This window comes from Populus alba, chromosome 10, assembly GCF_005239225.2.
Source record: "Populus alba chromosome 10, ASM523922v2, whole genome shotgun sequence".
Classification (NCBI taxonomy): domain Eukaryota; kingdom Viridiplantae; phylum Streptophyta; class Magnoliopsida; order Malpighiales; family Salicaceae; genus Populus; species Populus alba.
Window position 1 is genome coordinate 11,840,344 of NC_133293.1, and position 20,680 is coordinate 11,861,023.

A 20,680-nucleotide genomic window follows, 5' to 3' on the forward strand; every position below is an offset into this window, starting at 1 on the left:
CACAGCGTGACACAAGTCCCATGCTCATTGTTAATCTCTTGGAGAATGTTGGACCCTAAACATGCTGTAATATTCCTTTAATGCCAGGTTGAGGGTATATATATATATATATATATATATATATATTCTTAGTACTGAGTAGTTATTAACCCATAAAGATTAATTCTTTTCAAAGCTGCATGTGCTTGTAAGTTGACTAGAATCTTTAAACAAATAAACATTTGGCAGATAGAGCACTGGTGCCGCAATCCTAATTGAAAATTGCAACCACTTGATTCTTGGCAGCTTTGATCATACGAGGTGTCTTATACATGTTGCTTGCTTCACCGATAAACTTTACTTTCTGTTGTTATTAAAAAAGGGATCAAATATTAAACTTTTTGAGAAAGATGATGATATATATATATATATATATATATATATATATATATATATATATATATATATATAGATGCAAGTTGGATTATAAATTCATTGTTTCTTAATACTAATTGTGGCTAATTTAGAGTCAAAAGTAACCAATATATTCTAAAAATTTATTGGTAATTGGTTGCCATAATCTATTTTTCCCAAGCCATGTGATAACTAGAGGTTGATTAAGCATGTTTGAAAGTGTGATTATGATTATTTTTTAAAATGTTATTTTATTTAGAAAAGTATTAAAATAATATTTTTTATTTGTTAAAAATCATTTTTTATATCATTACATCAAAATGATCTAAAAATATCAAAAAAATATTAATTTTAAATAAAAAAAATAAAAAAAATAAATTTTTATTTTTTAAAAAATATATTTAAAAAAAAAAAACAAAACCTCAGTGTCAGAGGAGGATCAAGTAATTAGCATGCAGGGCTCTAGCATCGAATAATAAAGCGTGTTTGCTTATTAGAGTTTCTTCGTCTATCGTTTTTTAACAGGGAATTTTTCAGGGGGAATTAAGCAAACAGAACCCTAGGAATATTTTTTTTAATGGAAATACCTTTCGGTGCCGTAGGATCACTTGGCACAGTAAACTGATCATGCAACAATCGTTGCCATTAAATAGCTATAAATAAATAGAAAATGATTTCTTTCATTGGCAAACAGTGTTTTCATCTTAACCATGTCTACAAACTAGTCTGATTTAAAAATAAAATGCCTACCTTACTGAGAGGAAAAGGAATCAAGAATCTGACTTTTCTTTAGAAATCTTGGTGAGTTTATAATGGGATCAAAATATGACTTTTACTACAAGATTAATGAAATTCCTTCCCCTGTTAATCTTCTATGTTAAGCAAAGCCATTAAAATAAATAAATAAATTTAAATTTCAAACAAAAACTAAAAGTTCTAGTTGCTTTACTACATGGACACCGCTAATTTAGACTGTTTTTTTACCGTCCATGACATTGTTTCCTTTTACATCACTGAATTTTTTTATATTTTTTGCTCTGGTCATTTAATCATAAAACTTCACCTTTTTTATATTTCACTCTCTAACTGCCAATAAATAAAGGAAAGATTTGTTTAAAAAAGAGATAGAGAAAAAAGCTTTCACCATACCACATTTTAACCATCAATAACTTTGATTTTAGTGTTAATAAATTTGTTTTTAAAAAAGAAGCTTGACAAAAAGAGTTTCAGCCTAGAATGCTACTAAAAAAATAAATTAAGGCTTGAGGATATTTGATTTTGATTTTTATATGCATTTATTAAAACGTGTTTTATGGTTGAAGATGAGGTTTTAGAGGTTGTTGAGAATTTTTTTTGGTGTGTGTTTTAAAATAAAAAATGTTGAATTTGAAGTTTTTATAGTAAAAAATCTCGGACCTTAATTTACAAGACTAGATGTGTCTAGCTCATCCTTCAGGCCGGTCCAGGTGTGTCATGGGCTTGGCATTCCTAGCCCTCCATTGTTTTTTATTATTACTTTTAATATCTTTAAATGAAATCCTATTTAAATAAATAGGTGAAATAATAATAATAAAAAACCATTCAAATCATCTCATACTTAAAAAAAAAATAGATTTTTTTCATTGTAATATTTTCAATTTCTTTCAATAATTATATGTGAAATTACTATTCACATTTTTTTCAAAAAAACCACACATGAATATTAAATGAGAATAAGATCTGTATATTTTTAATTTTTATATTGTTTTCTTAATCTAGTTATTCTTTTATTTTTTATATAGTTTCATAAAATTAATTAATATATTATTTTGTATTTTGTTTGAAAATCGATTTACCGAGCAAGATAGGTTTTTAGATAAAAAAAAATATTGACGTTAAAAAGCTATGTTTTCATATAAAAAATAGATTTTTTTTTTTATCAAAGAGATTCATTTTTTTCTCTTAAATTTAAGTAATTGAAATTATTGTGAATATTTATTTTTCCCACTTTAAATTTTTATTCAAAGAAAATTATTTTGCTAATAAAAAATACAAGGTTTCATCAAAATAAAAATAAAAAAACGCATAAATAAGAAGATAGGATTTTGATGAAAATATATTTTTTACTCCAAAATTTAAATAATTGTAATCTTTTATGATTATTTATTTTAATAGACATAAATTAAATAAAAATAAGTTTTGAGAGTGGCTCCACAATATAATAATAATAAAACTAGTCTAATATAGAGCAACCCATTAACATATTTCTATAAATATCGACTGTGAAATGAGGTAATGAATCGCAGATAACTTCCATAAACAATCATATTTCTAATCACTTAGCCACAATGTAAAGCGCATATATATATATATATATATATATATATATATATATATTAAAATCATTAAAAATTACTAACATGAATTTTAAAAATATCTAAAAACAGAAGCTAGACAGTTAAAAGGGTCCTTAATGATATGTAAATATAGCCGTTGCGAGAAAAGAGGGCATACGACAGTGCTATGACATGCACGCCTGCATATGAAAATTATGAGATGCCAGCTGTGAAGCCGAAGAAGAAAACACGGCAATCTCTGAATGTGGTTGGGCCCCACCCCGGCCCTTTACCAACTCTGGTCGAGCCCCCAGGATTTTTCATGGAAATCTGGGTCATATATATATATATATAAGTCCATTAATATCACTATTCCCGACCCGACATATGACACGCATAAGACAATACCATGCCTTAAGCCTGCTCCTATCTCTTTCTCTCTCTCACCAAAGCCTCCACACATGCACATATCATTGACAGCCGATAGTAGTTGTTTTATTTTTTATTTTTGTATAAATATATTTATTATTAAAGAATAATATAAAACATATTATAAGACTTTACCTAACAGATTAAACTTTTAAGTTGAATTAGTTTTTTAATATAGTATCAGAGCCAGCCTTAATGACCAAGCGATCATGAGTTTGAATTTCACCATCCCTATTTATTTGATAAAAATTAAACACAAGATAGCTTGAGCCTGTGCAAATTTTAATCTTAATTTTTTTTATTTAAGGGTGTGTGTTAAAGAATAATATAAATTATATTTTAAAACCTCATTTAATAGCTTAAATTTTTTACTTGAATTAATTATTTGACATTTATTTTTTTTAATTATTTTGTTATATCAATACATCAAATTATTATTTTCATGATGTGAATCAGACTAACAAGACATTGTTATTTCATTTTTCATGAGATATGTTTGGAATTTTTTCTTTTTCATAATCATACGAGTGTATTGTGCAGCAAGATAACAAAAACCGAGAGAGAAAAAAGGCTTTAACAGCAGCTGTACATTGACCTTTTTATTTTATTGCTTATGGGGGGAAGTACACACGAGGATAGCCATATCCTTACGCTAGCGAACTTATCCATTCCTGTTAGAAAATTTGAGGTGGTTTTTCTCTCTCCATAGTTTACTTGTTTTATCCCATTTTCTGTTCCTAGAGATTATATATCGGATGTCTGTTTTTATTTTATTTTATTAATATGAGTGTTTAAATTGTGCATATCTTAATTTTATAAATCTTTAATAACCTTAAAATCATTCAAACACATCATTATTAAAAAATAAATTTAAAAACTAACCAGTAGTTAAGCCACGTGAATCTCTGTCTTGGTGCATAAAGATTTTAGAAATCACAGATCATATCATGCGGTCTGCCTAATTTTTGGCATGGCCCTGTGACACATTTATGTGGGCCGAGTGCTCCAAAGAGTTTTAGAGCAGACAATATTATTTTTAAAAATATGTTTTTAGTTTTAAAAATTTATTTTTAATATTAAAAAATAAAAAAGATATAAAAAACAAAAAAATTAATTTATCTAAGAACACTTTCTTTTTAATTGATTATGATGTACAATATATGAATACCAAGCACCTAAACCATTAATAGCCATAGGCACGAGAATGCCAGCCGTGAGCAAATGTTAGCTAGAGATTCGACTCCACGTACGATTTTTTTAAATAAAGGGGTTCTGTTTTCGAAAATTTTGGTCAAGAGAGTTTAAAGATCAATATGAATAAAATCACTATTTTTTTTTTAAAAGATCAATATGTGTGTTTTATTTGAGCACATGTACAAGATAGTAGATGTGGATCAAATCTGAAACGAACAATTTTCAACTCTCTATAATTCTCAGTTTTGGCATGCAGGAAGTAAATCCTCCACCTCTCATGGTGTCCAAAGCGGATGGAAAAATGTAAAATATAACACCAAAAAACGTATAGATCAGGCAAAATGATATCTGTGTCTTCTTTGATGTGTTTTGATACTTTTTTATTATTAGTAATATAAGTATTTGAATCGATTTATTTAAATCTTGAATAATTTTATAAATTATAAAATTAATAACTATATAAAACTCCATTAATTTAAAAGAATTCAAATTTAACTTAATAAGTAACACTACTGTTAGAGTTAAATATGTTCAACATTTTTATCTCATCTGGGATCTTTATGGCCCATATCTACTCGTTTTCGCCATTGGATGAGGCTCAGCAAGAAACATGTAAAGTGAGGCATGGAATTAAATTGATTGGATTATGGTCAATGCTTAGTATATGTATTTTTTAATTTGTAGGTCTGCAAGGGTAAAGGGATTGCTTTTTTTTTTTTCCTTGCTCAAATTCTATCACCCGAACTTTGATGACTTGATCGCTAAATGTTATCCTTGTTGCACTATAAATATCAATCCCACATCATCATCATCATGAGATGATTTCAACTCTTTTGCTTTCTAGTTGAACCTCTCTCTCTTTTAATCTTTAAAGCTCACCCACCCACTCATCTGAGAATGTTCAAAGTTCTTTTCACTTTTACTTTAGACCTATTTACCATTTGTCCGTCACTTAACCTGCGCCTTGCTAGCATGGCCTGCTCTTTCTCCCGCATTCTTTACTACTCGCACCCTCTCTACTCGGCTGATATATCACCATCTCTACAAATAATGACATTAGTTCATGATATTTTGATAGATTTTTTAGCTTGTCACTGACCTGTTCTCGAAAAACCCCATCCAACCCGAATTAATAATGTCCTCCTCAAACAAAATGATTGAATAAATGAAGTCATAATTTGGAAAAGACTGCTTTACATTCATAATTTGGCAAAGATATGATGGAAGCGTTTACTTTATAAGCTGATGAGGTCACGGCATGGTCTACAGGTCTAGATTTCAGATATTATACATCTTCGAAATTTGATTTTTTTCTTTTTTTTGTTAAATTTAGTTGCTCTGGATGCGGAACAGCGGTGATGAAAATCATAGAGATAACCAGCATGGCCATGGTTTAAAGTAATTATCATCTCAAGGCTTGTTTAGCCTTGACCTTCAACTCGGGAGAAATCTCCGATTTTTATCAAAACTACGAAATAAAATTGGGTTCCTTCATTCGTATAGATTTATTTAAATTGGATCGTTGGATTGCGTAGCAATATCCCAGCCTAAAACCCTTTTCAAGTGCAACCTCTCTGCCAATTTTCTTAGAACCTGAGAATATCATTTGAGAAATTGATTATTTTGTTGTGCAATCCGATAACATGTTCTAGTAATAGCCCTCGGAGGCACATTTTTTAGTTTACTCTACAGCATGATCAAAGGTGTTTTATTTTCTGCACACAAACTTGTTTTCCGAGGATTCTAGTTTAAATATTGTATGAATTTTTATATAGTATGATTTTTATCGAATCAATCATCGTATTTTTGTATACATTGATAGATAGGAACCATTGTCGTCAAGAAGTAGGTGTGCCAAGAGAGGTCGAGAAAATTTCAACACAAAAAAAAGAGCGGTAAAAAAAATAACCCTTTTTCTAGTTATCTGACAAACACCATGATTTCCGTTTGCTAATTCCATGATTGCAAGTCTAGTAATGATGATTATAGCTAGCTAATCAAATTATTTGATAAATAAAAGAAGAGGGTAATCTTTGAAGGAGGAGCAAATTATTCTTTAATTCCTGGATCTTGAACACTGTTGTAATTGAATTCCTTATGTTTAGAAACTTACAATCAACACGCTGCCTCTCGTTGACATTTCTTTCTGTCGATATACATTGGTTTTTCCTTAAATCCCTTTATATGCTATTTTTTTCTGCTATATAAATTATTAAAGGTAATTAACAACTGGGATTTACAAACACACGAAAAGGAAAAAAGAAAAAGAAATACCAACAAACGTTTTTAATAAGACATTGGTCCGCAAGAGTCGAAAAACTAAGTTGTAGATTTTCAAACATAAGGGATTAAGGTACAATTAGTTTTCAAACTTGGACACTAAAAAACAATTCACTCTCGAAAGAAATAGAGAGGCACTAATAATGGCTGCGCCAATAATTCCAGAGCAACCGTTTCTCTTTTTCAATATACATTTGAAGCAGTCAGGGATTGAGTTGCCTGAAGAAAAACGTGTAATAACCGAAAAAGAAAACATATGTACAAAAAAAAAGAGAGAATCACTGTTGGGAATTCTACAATTACCTGAATTACTTTTAGGGCGTGATCCTATCTTGTCTACTCAATTTCATGCAAACTCGGGCACTCGATCAGAAGCCTCTGATTTTTAATTGGTATGGACAGGCCCAACAGGAAAGTGAGCGGGCCTTGAGGCCTTTTCCAGTGGCTCTATGTTGGTGGTATTCAATTGGCACTGTTAAATGAGATTCGTGGATGCTTGTCTAGCTAATAGTGGTCAGTTAATTATGTTTGAGATTAGGTGATTTAAAATATTTTTTATTTAAAAATATATTAAAATAATTTTTTTTTTATTTTTAAAAAACACGATTTGCACCGCTTCCTTTAAAACACACGCCCCAGCGGAGGGTACCTCCCTTTTTCCGGTCTTTGCTTGAATGCTCTATCTTTTGTTTGGTTTGCTTCATTTTAGGTTGCGTGAGCTTAGCCATCTATCTATATTTTCAATGTCAAGCTGGCAGCATTCGTGAAAATCTGGACCCTTCAGTATAGATTCAAGTTGGGCTTGGTTCGACGCTAGAAATTAAAGGTGCCCCTCAGCTTTAATGTCTAGCCATGAATTGGGCTTTAACATTCTACTAGACCTAATTTGCTGGCTTCTCCGACTTGTGTAGCGTCTTTGATCATAGCAGAAGCCATTATTCCCCTTGTGCTTGCTATATAGATTTGAAATTATATGTAAGGCTTAGGAGAGAGGTAAAAAGACAAAGAGTGGAGGAAAAAAAAACCAATCATCACTAAATCACTGCTTAAATAACAAAATGTGCTACTATAAAAGATACATCGTAACTTTTTATGTCAGGTGAGTTGACAATCAGTCTTTTTAGACCATCATATATGCCCTCACACACCACTAGAATAGCACATGGGTTATAATGCACCTGCACACTACTATGAAAAACCCTTGTGATTTAGTATTTTGTTTGATTGATTTTTCTTTGAAAAAAAAAAAAGGTTTCTAATAGTGTTAATTAATTTTTATTTTTTTATTAATAAAAATCTTTTGTTTGACAACATGATCTTTTGTGTATAAGATTTATTTTTATAGTAAAAATGAGTGATTGTATTTCCAACCTATTTAAAAAATAATAAATGTTGTTTTACATGTGAAAGGCTTGGAGATTGTCATGTGTTGGACAACAAGAATGCCTATTAACTTAGTAAGTTAAAAAAAATATTAACTTTAAAAGATGTGACTCAACTAATCAGGTTTAGATTTGTTTTTTTTAGATTATCGGTTTGAATCCCACAAATCTTAAGACTATTAAAAATATATGATCGTTAACTTTAAGGTTCATAGAATTAATCAAAGTATACACAAACTAGTTCAAATACCCACATTAATAAAAGATATATATATATATATATATATATAATATATATATATATATATATATATATATATATATATTATTCTTTAAACTCGATCGGTAATCATCAAAACGTTTCTTCTTGTATTGACTTGACCTCCATAACTTATCAGCTTTACTGTAGATATTGGTTTTCTTTATTTGTTTAATCAATAACTAATCATTAAAAAACATAGAAAGTTAATCACCGTCGATTAAAGAATATTGAAGAAATTAATAAAGTTTATATAAAATAAATTATCCAATCAGGTACAAAAAATCAATTAGGTGGACTCAAATTTAACACGTTTTTTCCTCACCAGATATCATTGAGTCAAGGCTTTAGATCAAGAATTAGCATCATTCTATCATGTAAATATTTCAATTACCGTCCCTGTTGTCCTCTAAAGGCAACACGAATGGCTCTGGAATCTATGACGTGGTATGCATTTGTAAACATTTCATGATTCTCATCATCTTTTGCATAATTAAATTAAATTAAGGTGGGAGGATTGTTATATAAAAAGATATTTGTTTTTGTATTTTTTAAAAAAATTATTATTTTTTTATTTTTATTTATTTTAAATTAATATTTTTTTGATGTTTTTAAATTATTTTAATACGTCGATATCAAAATTATTTTTTAAAAATAAAAAAAAAATTATTTTAAAATATTTTAAAATAAAAAAATTATTTAAAAACTAACCATAATTATAATTTTATCCTCGTGAATACGATAGCCAGCTTTTATTGGACATATGCGCCACTTCATCGAGTGAAGCAGTACATTGTAAAATAGCCAGCAGTAATCATTCTGTAAATTAATGTTATTATTTTTCTAGAACATGATTTTAATCCGGAGTTTATATCGTGGTAAAGCAGATCATCGTGGATGTTACGTGACAGTCATGATTTTATCATACATAAAATATTTTAAAACTTATTACAAAATAATGTACTAAAGTTATATAAAACTATCAACTATCAATCATGAATAAATAGCATATATTAATAAAAAGAATGATACAAATTTATGAAAAAAATAATTTTTTTTAATATAATGATCGGGTCGACTGCGACCCTTGATGATAAACGTTATTAACGTTACAAAATAGATTATAAAATATAGAAAACTAAGATTTCTTAACGAAACTGCATCAGCGATTTCTTAAAACCATGTTCTTGGATTCTTTGAACTATCAATGCGATATATAATAAGCGTGTTACATTTCTTTTCTATTAACTTCTTTATAAATATATTATGATCTATCTTTTTCTACACATCCCATCACCTTTTTTTTTTTAAACGGACCCTTAATTACACTTTTTGTGATTCGTTTCTTTAGAAAATCTCGTACTTTTAAAAGCTGCGGGGGCGATCATGGGGGTGTTTGGCATTATGTGTTTTTTTGTTAAATTTTGTTTTTTTTTTTAAATTAAAATTTTAATTTTTTTTTTATATCTTTGGATGTCAAAAATAAAATTTAAAAAATATTATTTTAATAAATTTTCAAATAAAAAATATTTTAAAAAACATCTCTTACTGCATTCTCAAATATCCCATGAATATATTAATTTCTTTGTAATAATTAAACAATATAATTGATGAACTTTTACCTAACAGTACTATAAATGTTAATAAATTGGTTCATCAAAACAATCAAGGGATTAATCATATAGGAGCAACCATTTTATCATGCTCTAGATTGACATATCAATAATTTAGAGTTTTTTTTTTTCCCTGGTGCAATTAGAGCTGTCATTCTTTGTACTGATGATGCTTTCCTTAAGACAAAGCAGCATCTTCTCGTGTAAAAAAGCGACAAAGTTTCTGAAGTAATATACCAAACCCAACTAGACAAGCAATCCCAAGAACCATGGATGCCACTATATATTTTAAGAGAGATTTATAAGAACTCACTCATCGACGCTACATGTATTTGGGCACACAACGTTAACACCCTTCCTCCCATCCAACAATGGATTCCAACAGAGCTATTTACAGGCAATCAGCCTCTCGTCTAACCGTAGTTGCACACTTGTTTGGCATCTTGGCTTTCATTCTCATGCTGGTTTGGTTACTGCATTATCGTGGGGGTATCGAGTATCATTCTGACAATTCTAATCGTGTTTTCAATGTAAGTAAAATTTCCTCACTCTTTGTTTCGTTATTTTCACATAATTATAATTAAATTGTTGTCAGTGTTTATATATATATATATATATATATATATATATATATATATATATATAATGGCTTCATTAATTTTGGTTTGTAGGCTCATCCATTTTTTATGTACTGTGGATTCATATTTCTTGTTGGTGAAGGTATGTATATTTTAACTTTTGACAGAAATACTCCTAATCGATCATCAAGAGGTAAGAATCTTCCAAGTATTTGCAACTTGATGTTGGAATGGCTATTTTATTTATTTCATTATTAGTGCATTTTTGGGACAGCATAATTTTAAATCCAAAACTCTCAAGCACCCATTAACAATTAATCTCAAATAAATAAATAAATATTGTTCCTTGTTGGGATTCTTACGTGCGTACACATATAGTAATTTTCTCCTGTCTCGTCCATTTAATTACTTTTTACAGCCCCCTGATTTCTTATATAAATATATGTTGGTGTTGTGAGCAGCAATGATGGCATACAAAACAGTATTATCGCGGGGGATCGTAAAGAAATCGATCCACATGATACTTCATCTGATCGCCTTGTGTCTTGGTATTGTTGGCATATGTGCTGTCTTCAAGTATCATGATATGATCAATGCAGAGGATGTTTATAGCTTGCATTCATGGATTGGCTTATTCACCTTCTGCTTATTTTGCTTGCAGGTGCGTAAACAACTCACTTAGCCATAGCCTTTAACTAGTGATGAGAAACAATTCTTTCATTATCTTTCTTCGAATTGATTAAATCTTAGGCAAAACCATCCCATTTGCCCCCTGCGTATGTGGAACTTGGTCATTTTCACCCTCTGTGTTTCAAACTTTGTCAATTGACACTAAAACTGACAACATGTCGATGTGGTAGCCTCAACCAATAACGCTCGCGCATTAGTTTGATAAGAAGGGACCATATTGCGATTTTAAGAAATATAGGGACTGAACATAACTTTTTCTAAGAAATCCCAGTAGCCTCGACGTTGGGATCATTACCGTCCAGACGCCATTGAGGTAATTTCATGGCTAGGATATTGTGATGAGTCAATGAAGGGGTGGGTTTTTCATAAACGTTCGATCAAGTATTTATACTTTTTATCGCTGCGATTTAGCTCTTTTTTTAACTGCTTATTTAACGACAGTAATTTTGATGTCAACCAACCAAGTTAGAAACATAAGAGATCTGACCTTCTAATATCTGTCACAAACACAAGAAAGGTGATTTTGCCTAAACTTTATGTGTGAGTTTGTTTACCAAATAAATCTATCTTTATGCAAAGCTGTGACTCTTGCTGCTATATAACTGAGCTCCGGTCGCCATGCATGCAGTGGGTTCTGGGCTTCTCTGCGTTCATGTTTCCAAGAGCTGCGGCACCTACAAGGGCAGGTATGCTTCCATGGCACGTAAGCGGGGGAAGGGCACTGTTATACATGGCGATATGTGCAGCCCTAACTGGGTTGATGGAGAAATCTGCATTCCTCGATCTAAAGAATCACAGGGAGTCTCGTTTGATCAACTTCACCGGACTCTTTGTCCTTCTCTTTGGCATATTCGTTGATCTCTCGGTTGCTCTTGCCCGTTATGTATGACTTTTCTGTGCCTCTTGCTGTCTATTTCTTGATTTGTGATTGGTTTGTGATCTTATTTTTTGCTCTTCCTTTTTATTTTGGTGTGTGGGTATGAATATATTAATTTTATATCTCGATTCGTTGAAAGCGAGCAAGTGATGGGGTTGCTTATAATGTATTGATATTTTCTTATTAATAATTTCGGAATCTCGGCCCACGTGGCCATGTCTAGAGGTAGTTGCTTTTTCCACTCATTCCAGACAAAGTTATAGACTTAAAATCTATTGTTGGGCTTTCTGTGCCTTTATCGTGGGCTCCTAGCTTTCATCAAATTATGCTGACGATGAAACCTACCAATTAATTTTCCTTTTTTTCTTCAACTGGCCCACCAATCATTCGGGCCTTCTTCAAGACATTATTTTTAAGTTTACAGAATAATAAAATAGCATTTATAACGTCATAAGTGTCACAAAGAACTGAAAAATAATTTCTTAAATGATGTTATTTTTCTTCTCGATCTGATGTCACAAAGAACTTTTATTTGAAATTATACTCGATTTTTTTATATATAATCTCTTTTTAAGGTAAGACATGATCTACACTAATACTAATAACTAGCATAATTACACGAGATAATTAATCACGTAACTGAGTGATAAGATAAATTATTATAATATAATAAATAAAAATATTTAATAGTTTATAATTTACGAGCACTATAATTATAATTCCTTCAAATAATAATGGAAATTACCTCGTTATATGGTGTGTGCTGAGTAAATTTATGGTTATAGTATTTGAACTATAATAAATATAACGTGCATTAACTAATTACATGTTTTTTTATCAGTTAAAATAGAAAATAAAAAATGTACATTGAAATTAAATTTCCAAGTTAAACGATTTTATTAATTTCATATAGAGGCCTTTTTTAAAGCAACTTCTTTTATTTATTTTATTTATTGTGAGGTTATTTTTAGACTGGGTTATATATATGTCAATATTCAAAATTAAATATCTTGTTGAATAATTTTAAAAATATATTCACACATTAATATGGTATACTTAAAATAATTTAATAATTTTTTAAAACCCTGACTCTAAATTTAAATTTTAAAAAAAGTAAATGAAATGAACACATCTCTTTAACCTGAGGCCAACCCGTCCGTTGAGGTCAACTTTTATCTCGAATTCGTCTTTTGCTCAGTATATATTTCAAGCCTCGACAGCACGATGCCTTGTTTGATCACATAACCGTTAACCTAATAAATTCAAATTCCACTGACAAAGCGAAGAATTGAATAGAGCCAGGAAACTTTGCAGGATTAGTCAACAACATGTGAACCCGGACCATCTTCCATCGGCTTTTCCACTTCTATCCTTTTATTTTTTATCCTTATTGTCCTCAAAACGTTCCAATGTTACCCCTAACCATTAAATAGCCAACCTTTTAATTTGGTTTTTAGAGCTTCTTTAGCTTTGTAATTTTGTTTTTAAGAAATGCTGTCAACGTTTACGGGGACTTGGAAGGAAAATGTGAGATACAAACAAGAAGATAAAAACACGAAGAAATTTAGTCAAGGGAAAATTGATTTTTTTTATAAACTATAAAAAAACCAAGATAAAAGCTTTCAGGTTTAAACATGAAGTGGGTGATCAAGACATGGCTAGTTTACACTCCTGGCTTGGCCTGATCACCATCTGCTTATTTGGTTTACAGGTAAATCTTTCTTTCTTGTTAGGACAAGAAAAACCGTTTGTTTTTTCGGACAATCCCAAAACCGTTTATTTCTTTAAACCGTTTAATTTTTTTAGTGTTCTGATCACTGGTTAACACACAATCGGATGCTGGGGTTCTTCTCATTTGTGTTCCCAGGTGCAGAAACGTCAGCAAGAGGCACATCCAGGCCATGGCGGAGGTCTTTGGTGGTTCGGCCATGTTTTTCCTCGCTACAGCCTACAAGCACTGCCCAGACGGGTTTGCTGGAAAAAGTGTTCGTCAATTCCACTGGACTCTTGCCTGTTCTATTTGCGGCCAGTGTTGGGCTGGGTGGTGTGTCCTTACACGAGGATATTATTAATAACATCAAATAAAAGCACTAGATTTTTTCCATGCCCATGATGGGGTTTTAACTTGTTCTCTTCAACGACAAATAAAAGTGGGGCTCCAACATATCTTCTTTTTATTCCTTTTTTTTTTTAAAGCGAGGCATTCCACTTAATTCTTGCACATTAAAACTAATTAATTTATTTAAAGGCTCTTGAATGATAATGATAATGATAATAATAGAGAGAACAAACTTTCTCACTAACCTCACTGAACGACGGGTGTTACTTTTATTTTTATTATTATTTCTACGAGACAAGAATTATACACGACCATGTATGCACGGTCACGATCACGATCCCCACCGCATTAGCGAAAGCGCGTTGGCTGGACTTTGCACCATTAATTCCCAACTTTGAAGCACTTCTTTTGATTAATATCCGGTGTCAATTGAGCAATTAATTAAGGCTTAATGGTTATGGTACCATTAGTGGGCCCGATGAAATCTTTAATGTCAAAAGTAAAAATCGACACCCCAGCGAATCAATGGTTCATGTATTTGCTGCTGCAACCCACAGTGACCGGTTGTGCATCATAATCCCTTCCAGGGCATCCATATTTAAGGGTCCCAGCATCATACGATGGTGCTATTCGTGTCCTGTCACATAAAATACGTTTCATATATTATCTGCAGAATCGTATAAAACATACAGTATAGAGTACAAATCTTCACAGCTGCATCAACCCGTGCTAACAATATCTTTGAAAACTATATTCCCAATATATACATATTTGACAATTATAGTTTAATAGTCGAAATATTGGTAAATCGAATGATATGGACGGACATGAATTCATTAGTTATATTGGAGGGATACCATCGAGTTCAGGGTCAAAAGCAGAAACAACAGTCGCCCTCTGAGGCCTGATCCTGCCATGTATTTACCAGTTTTAGACGGCCACCAAGAATACCAAACAACCTGAAATATACTATAAGATAAAATCTCGCTGTTTCTGTTCCTTCTTTTTCTATTAAAGCAATGAGCTTTCAAGCTCCCCAGTTTCACGGCTAGGAAGGAAAGTCGTGCATTCTGCATTTGGAGGACATACATTCCAAGCCCAAAATGGCAAAGAAATAAGACAATTGCACACTATTAAGCATCATCTGTCAGCAAAATTATAAATAAAAAGGAATAGATTACACCCATTGTTGCTTTGTGGCTTCCATTCTCTCCAATAAACCATCAATCTCTGCTTGCATTCTCAGCTTCATGTTATAGTAATCACAATGTGTATTTTCCAAAGCCTTCAGTTCTTCCAGTTTCTTCCTTCGTCTTTCTCTCGTCTCTTGCAAACTCAGTTTCGCCAGCTTCTCTGCATATTCTTCTTCTAACTTATCAGACTTTGCCCGAATCATCTGCCTGTAACCTTCAGCATCCCTCCGTGCTTCATCTGCCTTGCTCTGGAACATTCTTGCTTCTGCTTCTTTGATCCGCACAACGCTTTCTAAGCTATCAAATCCATCATTCTTTGGTAACTTCCCAAACTTAAACTCACTTCCAATTTTTAGGTCATCAAGGAGGGCAGCTTTGATGTTATTTCGGTGTAGATCATTTGGTAGTGAATCACGTCTTCCACTTGAAGAGCCCATGTTGTCAATGGTATATTTTGGAGGAAGAGAAGGTGCTGACAGCATGGGGACTGCATCTTTTCTAAGGCTAGCTTCTCTTGGCATCAATTCCTTCGCAGAAACACCAGAAGCAGGAAAATCTGACATACTATCTGCATCTAAAATCCCCAAAGAAGATACATTATACAATTTGAATTTCTGAAGAAATAACTAAATAAATAACCATGAAAATTAAAGAAGTTGAAGTTCACAATCTAGGGATAGCAAATGTTGATTAATGCTGTAAAAGAAGGGACTTTTCTTTCCTCTTTATTATTTTTTTTAAAAATGATTTTACTTCGATTTTTCCCCTTCATTTACAGTAAGGAAATAAACATTGAACAAACATGCTAAAATCCCATTTATATTACAGTCCAGCGCAAGCAGTCAAGGATATGACATTTCCTGGTTATGAGAAACAACATCAGCACAAGCGAGGTGCGGGACATCACATGAACATTTGACTTGCTCCATCGAGGTTCAGAGCAATAAAAAAGGGCAGTATTATTAGGCAAGTTACTTGTAACCAAAATTCCCTACCACTACATACTTTTGAAAGGATAAGCACACATACTGCATGACCTAGACCTTCGTTGCTCAAAACAGCAAAGCTCAAGAAATGAGAGCTTGTGTTTGAACTGATCCGCTTTTAGATGGTAACTATTGCATGTAATCACCCAGATAAAAGAAACCAGGCATCCTAAATTAAAGAAATAACCTAGGCCATTTTGTAAATCAAGTTTTTACAAACTAAACGTTTCAGACAAATTACAGATCTAGATAATTCATAAAGGAAAAAAAGCTGTTGGAAGAGCAGTTGATGTTGTCCCTAGAGTTGTTTGCTCATAGTAATATGTATGGAAGGACCAAGAAAACCTTCAACATATATTTGATGCAAAGATATTTTGAAGGATTATGTGGTCTATCAACTGTAGCCTGAATACTCTCACTAATAAGCAAACTAATGCAATCCTTAACATACTGAACGATTGTTGTTCTTCAGCTCTCTTTAGCCCGGTGTCTCGAAAGCATTGTAAATTTTCCCCAATATCAAATTCTTCTCCAGAAACCTTTTGTCATGACCTGTGGTGCAGGTGGCAGGCATGTCTGCACTATTGGTTTCGAAAAAGATCTACCATCTTTGTTTCTATCTGCATTATCTAAAATTGTCTTCTACAAAAATCTAAAATAAACAAGCAAACAGACTGATGGATTGGACACCGTTCTGTCAAAAAGATTAAAATCAAGCTCAACCACTTCAAATTGATTTTCTAATGCAAGATAACCAAACTCAAGTCCCAAGCTCAACCACTTCAAATTGATTTTCTAATGCAAGATAACCAAACTCAAGTCCCAAGAGTCCATCATATATACCTCAGGTCCATTATACAGCCACAATTGATCAGAAATAAAACTATCAAGTTTACAGCACCATCAAAGGGCTTAAAGAACATGGTACACCAATAATGACTGTGTTCACAAGCCTAAACATGAATCTATTGAGCTCTTCAAAAATGAAATCAAACATGTTTGAATTCATCTTGTTAACTAAAACCCTCTCCAATTATGCTCGTGCATGAGCAATAATAAAATTAAATGAACCTAAAAGAGATTTTATCAAACCTCCAAACAACTTCGTTCAGTTGCAGCCAAAAAAAAAAAAAGCAGCACAGTTTTCAGATTGGCACTCAAGCTTGGCTTGCAATAATGAATAGACCAAGTTTCATGTGTGACATAGTTATCTGTGTGCTTAGGCTTCTCCTCTTTACATAACAATTGGATCTCAAACCAAAACAAAGCCTTCTTAAAATTTATTGGAGCTGAGCTCGAATATAATGTCTCATGCTAGACTTGGGCTTGATCTGAGCTTGAACATAAAAATATACAAATATAAAAACCATTTCGTACCCCTAGCTTTTAACTCCTTATTCAGAGTCAATATGTTTTAATTGCACTTTTAGAATCTTTTATGATCTTAACTTCTATGCCCTTGGCCTCAGGTTTTTGGGCATGTCCCGTCTTTAAGAGTCAGAGTTAGAAGAAAACCATCAAAAGGCTCAGAGCTTAGAAGAAAACCATCAAAAGCCATGCCAAAGACTCAACATAGTTACTATAAAAGAATTGTTTAGGGTGAAGAAACCAGCAGAATTATTCACACAGATAATTATAAAATGACCTATGCACATCTTATCACATCACCTTCAATAAACTTTAGCTCAACCCTCGTAGGCTTTTATTTGAGCTCCAACAGATTAATTTATTTATGTAACGAAATTTATTTGGGGGAAAAGGATAAAGGTTACAGCTTAAAAGAAGACATCAGTGACCAGAAAAGAACATGCAAACTTTAATCAACAAAGCTCTGTCCATACAGAGAAATCTTTTTTTTTTTTTCTAGAAATTCTATCAGGCTTCAAACGACAGCCTTGTGACAGAAGAATTCAGATTTTCACCAACAAATTCACTTGGATAGTTCAACCATCTAACGATTTAACTAATGAGAAGAAATAGCGCATAAATTGCATAGAAAAAGCAGGAGTTCAAAGTTAGAAAACTTACAGGTAAAGAACTGAATAATGGCGATACAGGCATCTTTAGAAGATATCATATTTCTTTCAAGCTTGGAAAGCAAGTCCTCAGCTTTGGTATTCAACTCCTTGCCTTTGAAATCCACACTTCCCTTGAAAATCTTCGCAACACAATCAAGCTCCTTTATCAGAGTTTCTAGTCCCCAATCCTTTGCACAGCACACAAACACATCCTTGACAAAACCGAACATCTCCGAAGCATGATTGCATCCAATGCAGTGAAATTGCATCTCACTAGTCCCTGATGGACCCTTCAAGCTAGGACCAGGTCTAATGAGATTCTTTTGTATGCCACATGCAGCATGACACCAATGAGAGCAAACGTCACAACCAACCCAACTGCAAGTATTGCTAGCACAGTCAAAATTCATACAGACAGGGCACATACATGAGCTGCAAAATCCCTTATTCCCTGAGCAAAACTTACAGTCACAATCATCCACAGGCAATATGCTCTTGCAATTCACATTCCTACACCTCAAAAACAAGAAAATTTCCACCAACTCGTTTGTAGGAAGCCGAACTTTCCCAGAAACAAAACTTCCATGCCCCATTTTGACCGCAACTAAAATTTCCAACTGGTCCTTTTGGCACTTTAAGAGAGTCTCCTTGGTAAGATCAGACCTTCTTTCAAGCCAGTTTTGAAGGCCAACTAACTCTTCTCTCTTTTCAGGCATGGCTATAAGATTCTTCAAGTACTCCTTGGTGGATTCCAATGTTTCTTCGGCTACCTCTTGAATGATCTGAGCCATAACAGGAATAATCTCGGAAACAATCTGACGAAGAATTCTCCCCGGTGTAGAAAGTTTTTTTCCTCTACCTTCTGCATCTCCACTCTCCAAACCTCTCAAATTCTCCGAATCCCTTCTCCTAGAATCACCTGAATAAGCATCTAAGCGAGGCCTAGCCGGCAATTCAGATGGAAAAAATGAAAGATTATCAGAACTGGTAGTCTTATAGAGACTATTATTGCACGAATCCTTATTCGTTGCACGATTACCTTGCATCACAGAACCACCACCACCATGATTGTTATTGTTCAGAGCAACAATCCCGTCTCCAATAGGCCTAAACCGGCTATGAACTGATCCATTAGTCCCTTCCCCTCCACACCAAATTTGATCATCTCTCCCTACAGAATACTCGTAATTCTCAGTTGAATTGCGAGTCATAGAACAACTAGGATTATGTGAAAACGGATGTGAATACGAATATGAAAGTGAAGCGGCAGTGAAATCATTAGAACATGTTGTTTGTGTGTTGTTGTTTGATACTGCTGCTGCTGCTGCTGCCGCGCCCAAAAACTCATGTCGATTTCGCTCAATCAAAGGATCAACATTTTGCAATGCATTGGATGCAGTTAGAGAGAGAGACACATCAGGCAAAGCTAGAGAAAGATTTAAAGTACTCTCTAGCTTTGGTTTCTTGTCTCTTGAGGAATTCTCTTCAACTTCTTCATCTTCTTCACGGGGAACTTGTCGCTTGGAAGAAGAATTAGATTTGGTTTCACTCAGATTCAAGAAATCCCTCTCAACCCATTTCTCATCTTGGTTTGAATTATCTGAAAAGATAACTTCTTTTCCCTTGAGAGAAAAACCCAGTTTCGGATTATTGTGGTTGTTTTCACAGAGGTAGCTGAGAGTAAGTTCTTGAGGTTTTAAGCCAAACCCATCAAAACCCATCTTTGAATCTCTGAGAAAATCAATTCGCTTTGGAGACAAACCACTCATCTTCTCTCCTGGGTTCTCTTGGTTTAGAGACCTCTCAGACTCAGCCTCGCCATTAGAGACACGACGATCTTTCTCTCCAAACATGGCCTTTGTTTTGTTTTCAAAGGTCAGACTTTTAACGGGAGGAGAGAGAATAGGGGGAGAAGGAGGAGTAGGAGGGAGGGAGGGAGGGAGAGTTGAGACCTTTGCTTTGATGGTGGACTGGAAGGGCATAATGGAAAAAATGAGGGAATCTAGGGGGTGAGAAGGTTATTGCCTCGGTTCAAGTTGGGTGGGTTTTATTTTTTTAGTACAATTAACTGAAAAGTCTTACATTGCAGCAGCACACAACCAAGCTTTCTGATTTGTCTTTGTTTTGTTTGTGTTTTTTCTTTAACGGCTGAAACTTTCAAAGCATTTTACACAAAACGGCTATACAGTATTCGTATTGACTACTAGAGTTGCTGATAAATACACAAATCGTGTTTCCTATTCACTGCTGCTTCTTGCCCCAGAAACACACAAAATGTAGCTCTCTCTCTCTCTCTCCATAGAGGGACTAGAGAGAGAGAGAGAGAGAGAGAGAGAGCTTCCCCGAAAAACAAAGTTGTTTACCTCCCCTGTTTCATGGCTGTAGTCAGTCTAGTTTAGCCTAATTAACGGTAA

General features: G+C 33.0%; 2 protein-coding genes across 2 annotated transcripts; one reads left to right on the top strand and one right to left on the bottom strand.

Moving 5' to 3' along the window:
- The first annotated feature begins 10,090 nt into the window (after positions 1–10,090).
- Positions 10,091–12,232, top strand: LOC118046469 (probable transmembrane ascorbate ferrireductase 3). The gene is made up of 4 exons (XM_035055381.2): positions 10,091–10,395; positions 10,537–10,585; positions 10,905–11,104; positions 11,762–12,232. The coding sequence occupies exons 1-4, from the start codon at positions 10,237–10,239 to the stop codon at positions 12,020–12,022; spliced, it is 669 nt and encodes a 222-aa protein (XP_034911272.1). The 5' UTR covers positions 10,091–10,236; the 3' UTR covers positions 12,023–12,232.
- Positions 12,233–15,017: 2,785 nt separating this feature from the next.
- Positions 15,018–20,350, bottom strand: LOC118046468 (protein OBERON 3). The gene is made up of 2 exons (XM_035055380.2): positions 18,277–20,350; positions 15,018–15,836 (listed from the first exon to the last, which is right to left on the bottom strand). Exons 1-2 carry the CDS (start codon positions 20,246–20,248, stop codon positions 15,247–15,249), a joined length of 2,562 nt encoding a protein of 853 aa, XP_034911271.1. The 5' UTR covers positions 20,249–20,350; the 3' UTR covers positions 15,018–15,246.
- Between the last annotated feature and the right edge of the window lie 330 nt (positions 20,351–20,680).

Excerpts from the sequence above, each read along its gene's own strand:
- LOC118046468 (XM_035055380.2), bottom strand. The coding sequence starts at position 20,248 with ATGCCCTTCCAGTCCACCATCAAAGCAAAGGTCTCAACTCTCCCTCCC. Across the intron at positions 15,837-18,276 it reads CATTATTCAGTTCTTTACCT|ATGCAGATAGTATGTCAGAT; the intron begins GTAAGTTTTCTA and ends TGGGGATTTTAG.
- LOC118046469 (XM_035055381.2), top strand. The coding sequence starts at position 10,237 with ATGGATTCCAACAGAGCTATTTACAGGCAATCAGCCTCTCGTCTAACC. Across the intron at positions 10,396-10,536 it reads ATTCTAATCGTGTTTTCAAT|GCTCATCCATTTTTTATGTA; the intron begins GTAAGTAAAATT and ends TTTGGTTTGTAG. Across the intron at positions 10,586-10,904 it reads CATATTTCTTGTTGGTGAAG|CAATGATGGCATACAAAACA; the intron begins GTATGTATATTT and ends TGTTGTGAGCAG.